This window comes from Syngnathus acus, chromosome 6 (genome assembly GCF_901709675.1).
Source record: "Syngnathus acus chromosome 6, fSynAcu1.2, whole genome shotgun sequence".
Taxonomy (NCBI): domain Eukaryota; kingdom Metazoa; phylum Chordata; class Actinopteri; order Syngnathiformes; family Syngnathidae; genus Syngnathus; species Syngnathus acus.
Genome location: NC_051092.1, coordinates 10,425,035 through 10,439,244, shown reverse-complemented (window position 1 = coordinate 10,439,244; position 14,210 = coordinate 10,425,035). Strand labels below are relative to the sequence as shown.

Here is a 14,210-nt window from a genome sequence, read left to right as displayed (position 1 = left end):
TTATTTTTATTCAATTATTCGACTCTCCATACATATACAGGAATAGAACTTTACGTCATTTGTTGTAATATAACTGATTTTAAGATAGAAGCTGGAGTAACACTTAACCGATTTTTGTTGGCGGTGTGCCTCGAGATTTTTTCCAATGAAAAGGTGTGCCGTGAATGAAAAAATGTTGGGAAACACTGCACTAGTCGACATAAGAACTTGAAATCACACCACAAATGAGCTGGATCCACAAATATTTAATGTAGTTGTACAATTCTGAAACATTTTGGGGTGAGAAGATGCACGCATACAAACAAATGTTGGCTGTACATTCAGAACCTGTGTTGTGCTCTTATTTCATCGAGATATTAACACGAGGATTAGAAAAAAAAATAGGCACATCCATCCCCTCTGTCAGTCCATACAACCACTGCATGTTGTCTCACTGCAGAACACCTTGTAAAATGTGGATTTCTTTCCCTTCTGGAGAAAGGTTTGTGCTACTTTCTGACAGCTCCTCCTCATCATCTATAAATTACTTAAATAATACAATTACTTTAATTTAATAAAAAGAACATCTACAATTCTTGCAACAGCTTGATTGTGCATTTGCGTCTAAAAAGAAGCTGCTCCATGCAGACTACAGTCATTAGTTGAAAGATTCAGTCCTGCACGCGACTGGCTGTGGCTATCAGCTCTTGTTGCACTGCAGCGTAACACACGTTTCCTATTTTGATCAACAAACAGAAAGAAGTGAAATATGATATTCATTGCGCTTTTGCTCAGACAGCATGCTCAAGGGGTATGTATTTATTTGCCATGGTTAGCTTAACATGAAGGGTCCTTTTCTCAGGCTGTGGCTGCACAAAGTTCAATGTGGAGGAAGTGTAATTGAAGAGGCCAAATTAATTTTCTTACTGCGTGTCCTCATTAAGGTCATTGGAGCTCATCACAAATTTCAGGGATATTGCAACATCATTTTTATTCTAGATAGAAATAGTGTACTTGTTGCAGTTTATTTTGTGATTAAAATCTAAATGATCCAGGTTGGCTATATATGAGCAATTATAGTTGACTTCGCTCATTAATTGACTGGTGTAAAAAAAAAAAAAAACGTGCAGTCCATACCAAGCTGGTCATTGTGTGTGAGGTGATGGCATAGCAGCCCTGCAAAATGACCTGTCGAGCATAACGACCCATTTCTTATTCCATGGCTTTACCTCAAAGAGTCAATGTGAGTATGAATGATGCAATCATCTTATTCACTGGGTTCAGGAGGGAGAATAATGTACTGACAATTTCTATCTCACCGTGTTTTCTTTTTCCTATGTTATAAAAACAAGCTGAGGAGCAGAAAAAAAAAAACAATTGTAATTGTTCCTTTAGAAATAGACATTGATAGTGTACAGTTAAGACTGAGTAGATGGTGCAGTACAAGTCCACAGGCTCAAGGAAACACTGACACAGAAAGCATCTCAGTCCTAGTGTTCAATTAGTGATCCAGCACAGCTCTGGAAGTCATCCAAAACAAGAAAGCATTGGGAGGAAAAGGCAGTTTATCCAGCACTTGCGTTGTCCTTTTTGGCCCAGCAAAGAGAGGAAGTGTTTGTGACCTCAGTCGCACAAATTGCAGACAAACTCCCGGCGGGAGTTTACGAGCTGTCCGAGGCCGCTTCCTGCGCGGCGCCGTCCGCCATGTTGCTGCCATTGGCGTGAGGGCGCTCGGGCACTTCGCCCGTCACGGCCACGCGGATCACTTTGAGCCAGCGCTGCTTGAGCTCCTCGCTCTCAGCGGCAAAACTGTGGACGGACTTGGACTGGGAGAGGCGGAAGCTGGCCTGGGGCTCTGCGGGGCGGCTGTTGTCGTCCACCGAATAGCCGAGCAGCGGGATCGTGCTCTGGGCCTTCACGTCCTACCAAAAAGTTAATGGGTTAATGTGGTTTGGTTTTGGTAGCAATCAAGAATCACATTTAAACTCATGTTAAATTGGAAACAGCACATACAGTAGTTGCCCCATTTAAAGTGTATCGGTTTACATATTATATATTAAGAGCCATTTAAACACGTTAGGGAATCGAAAATGATTGATTTTCGTTCTGTTTTCTTTTTATTTCTGTTGAAGACACCCGTTGAACCGAGTGGCCGGTTCAAATTAAGCCCTATGACAGCATAATTTTCCAGATATGATGACCGTATTTGCCATAAAATTGTCAAACAGTAAATATAAAATTGAATGAGAATGATATCATACAATCAAAAGCAATCTTTCGGTATTAATCCCCAGAATTCCGGTTTGATGATATACATTTGCCACATCCAATATGGCGCCGTTGTTGACGGATTCAAGAACTGACATTTCTATTCCTTTTACCTGAGGAGCTCCGTAGAGGTAGAGCACCAGACACTCCTTCTCAGGTATAACACACCACACCTTCTGCCAAGGTTTGTTCTTCTCACAGTACTGCAAGAAGCCACACATGATGCTGCTGCCTGTGAACTGAGCTGCCTCAATCTAAAAAAAAAAAAAAGTCACAAATAAACATGGGCTGCTCTTCCACAACTGGCGATGCTCCTTTAGATGTTTCTCTGCTCACCTCCAGGATGCCTTTCTTCTTGCCCTCCGCAATTGTTTCTCCTGTTAGGATGGAATAACAGTCCCTGCACACTTTGTTCACTTTGTTGCCATCGTACTCCAGCGGCACCTTGTTGTCGGAGCATTTCCAGCACACCACCTGGGGAGAAGGACAAGTAAGGAAACCTGACACAAAGTGTGGCCACAATTGTAAATCGAAAAACAATGGTGGAACAAGCCCGTTAAGAAACATTAGAATATGGCACCATTATGTTTACAAAAAAAACACAGAATGAATCACTTCTCAGAACGAAATTCGAAAAAAATTGAGGATGCATGCAATAGCTTTGAAACTTCAAGGCATTACGGAAGATCTTTCCGACATTAATATGTGGTATGTGGGGAGAAATTTGAGAAATATTACAAAATAAATTCCAAATGAGATCCGCTCAATACTTACATAGCCACAAGCTCTGCAGTGATGTCTCCGCCGTGTAAGGGCATTAAAATTTTCTTTACATTTCATGCACATTGTCACTTCATTGTCTCGTATCCAGCGAGGAGCACGCTTCCCCAGCTCAGCATTCTACAGCACAAAAACAAAACAAAAAACATTGAGTAAGTTGCTCCTAAACATGAGAAGTTGCTAAGTACGTGATACTAACCGAAACCTCCTCCACATCCTTGGATGCAGTCTTGAACGACTCGTTTTTTTGCTGGAAGACCTCAATAGTCTCTTGGAATGCCTGAAGAACCCCAAATATAATATACATCAGTAACTTTTCAAGCAAATATAGAATTCAATGAAAGGCTTAATTAGATTTTTATAGCGATGATGTCACCGCACCTACCTTGATCCAGCCCGCCTTGTCCTGCTCTGAGCTGAAAATAAAACAAAAAACATTTCAAGTATGAGAACTTCCTTCTGACCATCATAGTAGTTAGCTGTGGTCCTAAAGTTTTTTTTAGGCATTTATGGGGTCTAAATTTGAACACTGACTTTTCTCATTTAAGGCTAACATTCTCTTTCTAAGTGAATGATAGTGTTTGGCGTACCAAAAGACATCTTGGTTGTGATCCTTATTTGCTGCTCCAGTAACATATATTTTAATTCCAGAGGCCGGATGATGACATCAGCTGCAATAACTAGGATTCTTATTTAGATGTACCTGGCTTGTAGCTCTAAAGTCCTTTCCTTCCCTGAAACCTGGAAGGTGTGAGGGTAGTCCTCATTGGTGGTTTCCAGAACTTTCATCCCATCGATGCCGATCCGCGTCCTAACCGTGTACTTGGGTCCTCCCAGGCTGAATTTGGGTACGCAATACAGTAGCATGTTGTTGAACTAACAAAAAAAAAAGTTGAAAATTATTACAGCAGTACAAAGATTGGAAAAACATAACAGATTTAAACACTGCATGAACCTTAAAGGTGACCTTTTATAATACAAATAAAAAAAACAGGCTTTATGGTTTAAATGTATATACTTGTGCGTAAAATCAAACCATCATGGAAAATGTTTGGTTGATTAGTTCTGGAAGTGTTTCAGTAGGATGCTAATTTACATTTAAAAAAAAAAAAGATGTCACTTTAGCACATTTTGCTATTGTGTTGGTCTCACCAGGAAGAGATATCTCTCCATGGCTGAAGTGTTCCTGGCTGCCAGCTTCAGTATGTGACCTTCTTTGATGAACTCGTTAGAGGCATGAACAATGTCCTCCTCCTCCCCGAGCATCTCGTAAATTTCCATCAATTTCTTCAGATTTTCCTGAATAGTGAAAAGTGTCTACTTGAGGCAAGGCTTTTAAATGCGAGTAGTATTTTACTGGGCGTACTTACAGATTTCCGAATGGCACTGTTGGAGTGAGTTGCTGCTGTGGCGATGATTTCTAAGGATTCTAGGAAAGTCGAAGGGAAACTTGGTATTAAATCACAAACGACACATATAAGATAGTTGATGTTTGAGCTTGATCGAGAGCCTTTCAAGAGAGCAATCTGACAGATGCATCTCTGCTGCTGGTGACAGAACACTTACGATAAATATCTCTTGGGCTGCGCCGCAAACGTCATTTTTTTTCTTTCTAAATGTGCTGCAATTTAGCTGGTTTTAAAGGGCCAGTCAAGCCCAGAAAATTTCAGAAAATGATTCGTTCTATGTTCCTTTGCTGGGCTAAACACGGCATTCTGATTCATATTGCAAAAAGAATTAAGCAGCAAAATCCACCTGTGTTTATCCATCTCCCTTGCTGTCTGAAAATGACATCACAGTTGCTCGGGGAGCACCAAATAAACAATCACGGCTCATCTTGCAACATGACTAAACTCAGAAAGTAGGTGAGCTGTGATTGGTTGTTACCTAAGACCTGAGCAACTGTGGCCCTCGTCCACAAATACTTGCATTTCCACCTTTGCATCTCCATTACGTGTTCTGAGAAGTGTTTTTCTTCTTACTTTCTGCATCCCGTCTGTCAGGGTCGTCCTGAGGAAGTTTCTTCAGGTAGTCTTTGAGGAGCATCTCGTATCGAGGCACTCTCTGGACAGGCTCCAACATGTGATGCTGAAGTGTAAGGCTGCCACAAGCCTCTTGACTCTGCACACGCCAAGAAAACAAATTTCAACCTCACTGAGGCTTTCAGTTTGTGCTTTGCTGTCAAGTAAAAAGGAAGAACTTTTAATGGACCTGTATCTCCTGAATGATGGACTTAAACTGCGGAGATCGGTCACTCCACTGTTTCAGCAGCTCCATGGCCTTGTCAAAGTTCTTCACGTATTCCGCATACATTTTGAGGAAGGGTGTGAGCTTCTGCAGGATATCTCCAATGCGAGGGGTGGACTCCCTGCAAGGAGGCAGAGTGCACATTTCGTTTTTTTTTTTTGTGGGATTCAAAACCTAGAGGATTGTGTGTCGAAAGCTCGGCTGGCTTCAGCAGTTATGATCCTCACGTGGCTCTATTTAGAAAATACTAAAATCATTTGAAAACCCCAAACTCACCATTCTCCCATCCGTTTCTCTAAGTCAGGAAGCAAAAACTGACTATGAAAAGTATTGATGGAGGAGATGTTGGAGAAGATGTTTTTCACTACATCCACAGGGAATGTTCCTTTATTTGCCTCCTCCATGAGCTTGGCACAAAATTCCTAAAGAGGAAGAACACATTTAATCACATTTCTACTTCATAGCACATGATTCACCCAAAACAGAGACGTGACATGAAGCAAATCTCACCTGATCCAGCAAGTCGAGTCTCGTAACGTAGGCCTTCTCTGTGTGCAAGAGCTCACTGGCAATCTTAAACAGTTTCTGCTCATTTGTCTCCTGTAAATCATGAAGACAAATTAGAAAGCAACTTTACATACAAGTCACATCCTGGTTGTTAATGAGACAATACACTCACACAGCTCAGATGGAGAGAGGATTTTAAATTAAAGTACAACTGTGGTTGTGGCATCAGTCTGGAGCTCTTACGTGGGGCTGTCTTTACAAACCTCTAATGACATGTTCCCTTGTGTTACAAAGATACAAAGCCAAAATGCTAAAAAGGACTCAAGGAATACAAATGTCAATACATTCCAACATAGATCAATTCCCGCATACAAGAATGCCCTTGAGTGTCTGCGGGCAGCGCAAGGTTTACTTGAGAGCAATTTGATTTGACATTTAGCGTTATGACATTCTTCCGTTGATTTCGCCTTTGATTGTCATGTGAAAAAAAACATCCAATATTTACGGAAAAATACTTCCAGCAACATAAACACAGGGGAAATGGTTGCCCACTATTAATGAGAGAAAAACCTACAATAATTGCTCGTGATAAGATTAAGAATTTTTTTTACTGTTAAATCAAAAATTTATTTAAGATTTTTATTTACTTTATTGTACTAAATCAATCACGAGTGTCTGGTGTTTGATTGCACATACGCTGCATGTTAACATGTCGCACTTGAGTGTGTTATTGACACCAATACAGCTCGGCTGGGCTCTCAATGGGAAGAAGGGAAATTAGTCAAAAACAGCAGTCAAGCATTATAAGGTAGACAACTAAAGGTAACTAGAGAAAACAATCCCAACCAAATGTAACCCAATCAACAACTGTCCAAGTATCAGTTTTTGTGTAAAGATCAGACAAATGTGGATATTTACAGTATAGTCAACACTGATATCGGCGCCACATTTTGTGATGTGAAATCGCAAAATATTACATCGCAGTAAGACGCGGTTCAGTTGTAGCATAAGCAATTAAAATTATTGTACTACTCAATGTACGATTTGCTACAGTATATTCTGCATAGTTCTTCACTGATGATAATGAAGTATTCTGATCAGTAATGCAATCAAGCCTCTTATTTAACCTAATGGAAGATTCCACCTTAATGTTACATCAATGGTCAGATCAGCTGAGTGAGGCAGTGGCTCCTCTGAATGCTGCCATTGATCTGGACCTGAGATATTTATAATCCGTAGACAGCGACATAATCCTTAGCTCCCGTGGGCTAACTCATTTGTTGGGCCTCTGCCTCACACCATGCGGGGCTTTGCTGTTTTAACCAGCATTATATTCCTTTAGTTGTATTGTTCTCCAGTACAGTCGGCACTATCGAGGAAATGTCATGAGCCTCTTGTGATGTATTAATCAATGTCAGTCCATCCACTGAATTTCTACTTCTAAGCCTGCTCAGAAATGTGGGAGTAAGATAATCCTGTTGAAATTGGGTGAAAGGCAGACCTGACCTGGTGTCCAGTCAATTACAGGATACATAAAGACAGACGAGCTTTCACACTGATCACTGGTGCATGCACCGCTACACTAGCAGTAACCTGAAGCCAATGTTCATTGTCATTTCTCTGGCACATCAGTTTGGTGAACTGCAATCTCGAGTTGAGGATTCACCCAAGGCCATCAATAAATATAAATATCATTCCAAAGTGCCTTTGGTGTTCCCATCAAGATCACTTAGAATTCTAGCAGAATAATGAAACTCTGAGGTCTTGAGATGGAGCCAAACATTTTGCGAAAACTGATACACTGGCGTTTTGCTAATAGCTCATCAAATGAACATTTTTGATTGATTGAAGTGATTAATCATTCAGAGAGATTTATTTAACTTAGAATTGTCCAAATTCTCTGATGTCAGCCTCTGACCAGTAAATATGTTCTGTAGTCCCTCAGGAAAGTGGTATTTTCATGTTATAGACTAAACCAGTAATTGAATCATACTCAATTTACAGGAAACCCCCCCAGCTTAATTCAAAATAATCGTTATCTGTGTGTCTGCAGTATATTTAACATGAAGTTGAACCTGTAGCAACTTCAAACATGTATCGAAGCAGCAGCCCTCAAAATGATAAAAGACAGTTTCCCAAACACTTTCAGTTCAACATCACTCTTTCTCATGTGATATTGTTTGATTGGAATTTATTTAGTATTGCTTAATGTTGAAAAAATTCCAAATGAGCAACAATAATCAGTTAATACTGGGATTTTGCAATCAATCTTTATCTAATTGTTCAATAGAGTAATCAAGACAGTAATCAATACGAGAAATATTTGATATTGTGACAGCCCAAATTATGAGTGTAACTGGATGTTGTTAATCTTGTCAAGTCCACTTTGTCATATAAATTGATAGAGGAACCTTTTGGTAATTCAAAATGTATGCTACATCGTTACCTGTGATTCAACACCCCATCGGCAAGCTCACATACGTCACTGCTTCCATGTATTGCATGTAGCCTTCTTGCAGATACTGCATTTTTGGGAGTATAAATTGCACTTCTTTCATAGTTTGACTGGCCCTGTGACTTATACTCACGTGCGACGTGTATATATTAAAATGAAAGCCAGTTCCTTTGGCGTATGTCGGAACGCACCCACAGTTAGGGAACAGGGATTTTGAGAGCGAGTCTGAGGTTTACTGTTCTTGGTCTGGAATTTTGTACAGTATTTTTTTAAAGCGACTCATACTCTCAGAGTCCAATATAATAATAGCACTTTATATTGCAATCGATCGTCATGACCATGAAGCAATGCTTACATGACACACACATGACTACAAACAGCAGTGTTGCCACGCACCTTCTGCTCTGTGCTCGCCTCTTCTTTTGCATGTTCCTGTTTGGCTTCAGTTCCACTCTCCTCATTCTCATGGGAACTAACCGAACCAGTCCTGTCCGTGCGTGAATTCGAGTCCTCGTCCCTCCTGTTTGTGCGTCCCATATCTCCATCAATGAGCTCTGCACTGTCTATTTGCACTATTTCACCATTGCATGGCTTTTTCTCCTCCTCCTTGTCCTGCTCCATCTGCTCTAGCACCCCGTTAGCTGCGGGTATATGAGCATCCTGCACTTGGGATGACAAAGAGGCCACTTCTAATGTGGAGTGGTTCTCCTCAATCTTGGCCGCTTCCGTCAACTTGTGGGAGTTCCGGTGTGCGGCGGGGCTGCAGTTGGCTGACTTGTTGGTCTGTTTGAAAGACGAGCTGTCCCTCTTGTTGACCGTGTTGCTGCAAGAGCAAAGAAAAAGGAAGCCGATTAGGATCGTGAAAATGCAAAAAAGACGAGTATGTCGGTACAGGAGCTCTTCGAGCTGACATTGTCAATCAGGAAGTGAGGGGGAGAGAAAGCGGAGAGCCTTTGCATGCAAGTTAAAAATAAAACTCGCACTGACTTCCAGACTTCTGTTGGTCTTGCGAGGTTGGTGTGAGGCACAGGAGGTGTGTGTGTGTGTGTGTGAGGTACAGTAATGAGCAGGACAGGAGCAGCTCACTCCCCAGAGGTAAAAGCTGTCCTAGTTCTGCACACCTGTCTTACAACTTACACATTCCTTCCACTAGCTTTATAAGCACAAATCGGATGGGAAAAAATACATTGTGCCAAAAATAAACAGAAATACACATGCACAGCTGTTCTACATCCTGCATAGAGAGCAGCTGTTTCAAACGTGAGAGCCCTCCAAATCATTGTACTCCTGCACTTAGCCTTATTTCCTCAAAATACATGAGCGCTTTGTATTAGTGCTTGTCATTTCTATCTGTAAAGTAACGAACCATTACAGATATCAGTCAACCAGATCAGAATTTTTGTTTCCATTTTCTAGGAGGCGGTCACCATTTCTCTGCAAGTCCGGCAGAAACAGGAAGCGTGTATAAATAGAGGAACAACACACTGGCGCAACTGCTTGTCCCCTGTTGCGTTTAAATATGAAACGTCATCACCCTTACCTCTCGGCGAGCAAGAGGTTACTGAATATTCCGCTTTGCGCACGCACGAAGTTCTTCAAGCGGTTAAAGCCCAGCAAATGTTAGATGACATGCATTAAGGCAGTTTTAAAAGCAGTCCGGGCAGGTCTCGTTGGCCACGTGGCCGCCTCGAAGCCGTTAAGTTCCATGTGAACCAGATTAGGACATTAGAAGGCTAATTCTGTTCACAGAAGCTGCGGGCCGCTGTCTCTTGTTGCGGGGCGTCTTGGGGACTAATCCCAGCAGTCCTGTTATGGTCCAGAGTTTTCTTTGGTCTAAAATAAAAGTCGGTTAAAAAAAGTGACTCCTGGGGTCTATTGTTGGAGTCAGTGCAAGGATACGAGTGATGAGCTTCTAGTAACACGTCTTTGCTTACCTTGATAAAGGCGGTTATTCACAAAATGTAAACATTTTTGTTTCAAATAATGTGACATCACAAAGGTGAATATGATAAAATGACAGATGAGAGTGGTGCCGCCGAATGAGCCATACCTCTTCCCCTTGGTTTTCATGTCCCGACACTGACTGCTCTCCCACAACTGAATGAGGAGGCGTGTGTGCCCTCGTCTTCTCAAATCAGCTTTCATCCCCTCGCCAAAGACTGACCTGTAAATGTGTGCTAATCTCTTTCCCAGTTCTTCTCGTCTGAACTACTATCAGTTGGAGCGCTTTGATGGCAGAACTTCTGCTTTCCATCCTTGACATATAGGAAATGTTGGGAAAGACGACGTCTTTCCGTTTGTGCCGCCTCAAGGTGTCAACGTTATTACGACAGCAAAAGTCTTGCTGCATTATTACGTACATTGAGCAGTACAAAGTACTCTAAGTGCAAACTGCCTGTGTCCCAATATTTCCTCGGATTGTCGCACATCACGTAATGACCCTTTTAATTCAATCAATATATTGACAGTGGGAGAGTCGTGCCCTTTGAGACTCTTTTGGGATTGAGGGCCATTCAAATAAAATTGACTTGATGGGATCAACTGAAGCAACAATGTCCCACAAAACTTGTATGATACCTCAACTTGATAATTCAACTTTAGTTCTTGAGTACGTTATCAACAACCACAAGCTGTATATAAAACGTACAAGACAACAATGGAAAAAAATAATACAATAATGACTAGTAACTAAATAAAATATTACTTTATAATTAAAATACACAAGACCTGCCTCATCAAGTTGCCTCTATTTTAACCCAAAGACTCACAAGACCCCCTCCTCTCTCTTTCTACAGTATTTATGCTCCAAAAACAAATTATTTTATTTCTTGTAAAGACTAAACAGTTTTTGGCTCCCAAATTCAAAATGACCTCTGAATTGAGGACAAATGCTTACTGTCTCTAAAAACACTGCAATCAATTCTACTGTTGACTCTTATCGAGTTCTCAGTAATATTGATTAACCACTATCTTTCCAGGACAGTGAAACAATAGACAGTTAACCAATCAAAAATATTCAGACTCAATAACATAATGAAATGAAATCACCCTTTGGAAACCGAGTACTAGTTAATGTTTTTCAGGGACTAACTATTATGTCCTCGTATGTGTGAGGACACTTGAAGAAATGAGGTGCAGCAGTTCAAGTGAAATCACGTATTCCCAGTAAGACAAATGTAACCATTGGAAGGCTCTCCAATTTGTTCTTATCATGGGCAGAACATAGGCTTGGCCTATGCTTGCAGTTCCTACGCAGCAGAAGAGAGGAAAAGGCTCCTTAATTCCTACCTGTTCTCCTCAAATTGGCTGATGAGGTCTGATACTTTGGAGTGTTTGACTCTCACTCTCTCCCGGTTTGTCGCCCCCCTTCTTCCTCCACCTCCTCCCTCCTCCATCCCCGGTCTAAATTGGGGTTTCTGGTTGTGAGCCAGTGAGGATGAGAGCTCTGTCACCGGGCTCTGAAGGTATGCTGGCTTGGGAGGCACTAAGGACAAAATAAAAAATAAATAATGCTGGATTTTGCTGAGAGCAGCGTATTTCCTGAGGGAGAAACCGCTGCGATGCACATTTAGGGCTGAGGGGGGCACTGTGGGCTACGTGGCATTTACTTTGGGCTTGGAGGAAACGCTCAATTAAACAATAGGTTATGAGTAACGTGTTCCTCAGGGTTCACGTTTGAAGTGGAAATATCCAGCATAATTAACTGCTGCATAAGGAGTGTTTTATGGGACTTATCTGTGTAGAATGATTAACCGGGAAACATAAAAGCGGGACAAAGGTCAACGTTCACCGGTCTCCTAACAACTTACATTATCAGATTCCTCTTTTCACCGCTTCCCCTCGCCGGGTGGGACATGAGCACTGCTAAACACTACACTGCGACTGATGTATGAATTACGATGGTGAAAATGCAATGAGGGGGACGTTGTGACACATAAAAATGGTAATGCTTAAAATGAAAACAATGACTTGACAAATTAGTCCGTCAGTGCATTGTTGATCGTGCCTTTTTCTAACTACAGAACAACTGATGTACATAAGTGCAGTCATTAGTCAGCCATCATTGCTTACCTGGCGGTTTGGTCTGTGACAGCGGCCTCTTGCCAGAACTCCTTCCATTGACGCCGGCCCGGCTTCTCTCGCTGCCCTCACTGCTTGCTCGAGTCAGACACACATGCACGCTGGATTTACTACTGTGCGGGCATGACGGACTACTATCTGCAGCTGTACAACACAAAGAGAAAGGAAGCATGGCCATTAAAATAGACACTCCCAGTATGATTGCATTTTGTCATGCCATGAATTTTTAGATGATTTTATTGCTCAGAAATAGTTTACTTGTGTTGCATGCAAACTCAGGATACGGGTTTAGAGATAGTATTCGATACCGTTTTTTTTTTAAACTGATACCAGTACGAGTATTCACGTTTAAATACTCACCAATACCCATAGCAAGTACTGAAACCACTCATACGTAACTCTGAAAATGACCTTTCGGTCTTTCTGATGCACCTAAGGTTCACCATGTCAAACAGCCGCACTGGCACGAAATACTCAGAATGGCAGATAGATTTTTTTTCCATTTAATTATCGATGGCTGGTATCAGCATCCTTCACAAGGACACAATATCTTAAAATAAGCCATTAGTATCGGTCCCATACTGATGGCTGGTATGACCTCTCCTCTACAGGATTTAGACATCTTAAGATCAATTCAAACTGCAGTCATCAGCCCGAGATAATGGTTGAGCAGCTGATGGTTCAGTGAGGTTCCCATCCAACCAGCTGGTCCCAGCTGGTGCAGCAGTGCTGTTTATTTAGCTAGACAACAGTGAGGTAATGGAGCGACGGACACAGACTGGCAGTGTTAACAGTAGCCTTGATCTATTGCTCCGCTCTCTATCGCTCATGCACACAAATGCACATTCAAACACACTCACACACATCCTTATATGGTCTAAAACTGTCTCATTGTTTAACATGGCATTTTCCATGTAAGGTGTTCACTTAAAGGTGGTGCGTGATTACCAAATAGTATCAATATTCTATATAGAGCTGGATGCAGAAATTAGAGTAGCTTTCTGCTTTCCTTGCTTTGCTTGTTTGGATAAACAGCATGTGCTGGATTATTTGTGGAAGCTGAATCTTAAAGCCTAAAAGTATCCAGGCCACAGAATGTCAAACAACTATCATTTGGGTCAGTCCTTTATCACTAAAGCTTGGAACATTTCCATGTGAAAGTGAGGAAGGCTCCCGTCGGTATAAATCAGGCAAATGTTGTTTTGAATGGTGCAAGAATGTGGTAACTAAAATTGAGGGGGGGGGGACGTATTTGGGTAATTTCCCACAGCACACCTAATAACATATCATGGCACATTAATTTTTTTAAAAATATTGCATCTTTGGCACAGCTCAACTATAACAAGTTGACAAGTTTAGCATGTAGACATCCATAAAATAGTGTGTTGCACCTTTACACATATTACTTCTTAAATGTGTGTTTGTAAACCTTGGTGGGAATCAGAGCAGCAAGCTTGTATTTTTTGCACACTAATCTCTGACAATGTCTATGTCTAAAACAGAAAGAAAAAAAGCCACCGAATCCTATAGTCAGAGCCTATTTTTACAGGCTGACCGTAATTAAAGACAACAGCACTTGGCATCGTCTGAGTGGAAACAGCTCTATGCTAAGTTTGGGGGAGCAAACTCTAAAAAAAGCAGCTAAAAAATGACCGATCAATTCCGAAGACAGCCTCAGGAATTTGATTTACACTGTGTGCGCTTGCCCCTTCTTGCCTCCCACGGTCACATTAGGAGATCATGAGAAAACTTCCAGAAGATAAGCACCATTTTTTTCCCCTATGCAGGATGCCATATAAAGCAGTAGCTAGGCTACAGGCTGTGTTTCAGAAAGCACTTTCACCCTTGAGGATGGCAGGGGGTGAGTCTGTCCCAGCCTGGAGGCTTGTTTTCA

The 14,210-nt window shown here is 41.5% G+C and overlaps 1 protein-coding gene across 8 annotated transcripts in view; it reads right to left on the bottom strand.

Moving 5' to 3' along the window:
- Positions 1–225: 225 nt before the first annotated feature.
- The window catches only part of fgd4a (FYVE, RhoGEF and PH domain containing 4a), a 36,884-nt gene continuing 22,899 nt past the window's right edge, over positions 226–14,210 (bottom strand). For 7 of the 8 annotated variants that reach the window (XM_037255472.1, XM_037255470.1, XM_037255471.1 and 4 more), the window contains 16 exons: positions 12,308–12,460; positions 11,525–11,720; positions 8,633–9,059; positions 5,785–5,874; positions 5,551–5,696; positions 5,239–5,395; positions 5,010–5,148; positions 4,398–4,456; positions 4,180–4,326; positions 3,731–3,903; positions 3,413–3,443; positions 3,227–3,307; positions 3,022–3,147; positions 2,584–2,721; positions 2,361–2,501; positions 226–1,901 (listed from right to left, as the gene is read on the bottom strand). In XM_037255472.1, coding sequence (XP_037111367.1) covers positions 1,641–1,901; positions 2,361–2,501; positions 2,584–2,721; positions 3,022–3,147; positions 3,227–3,307; positions 3,413–3,443; positions 3,731–3,903; positions 4,180–4,326; positions 4,398–4,456; positions 5,010–5,148; positions 5,239–5,395; positions 5,551–5,696; positions 5,785–5,874; positions 8,633–9,059; positions 11,525–11,720; positions 12,308–12,460 — 2,465 coding nt within the window. In that variant the 3' untranslated portion in view covers positions 226–1,640. Of the gene's footprint in view, positions 1,902–2,360; positions 2,502–2,583; positions 2,722–3,021; positions 3,148–3,226; positions 3,308–3,412; positions 3,444–3,730; positions 3,904–4,179; positions 4,327–4,397; positions 4,457–5,009; positions 5,149–5,238; positions 5,396–5,550; positions 5,697–5,784; positions 5,875–8,632; positions 9,060–10,286; positions 10,505–11,524; positions 11,721–12,307; positions 12,461–14,210 lie in introns of those variants that run through there. The other variant, XM_037255477.1, reaches the window with a different exon arrangement.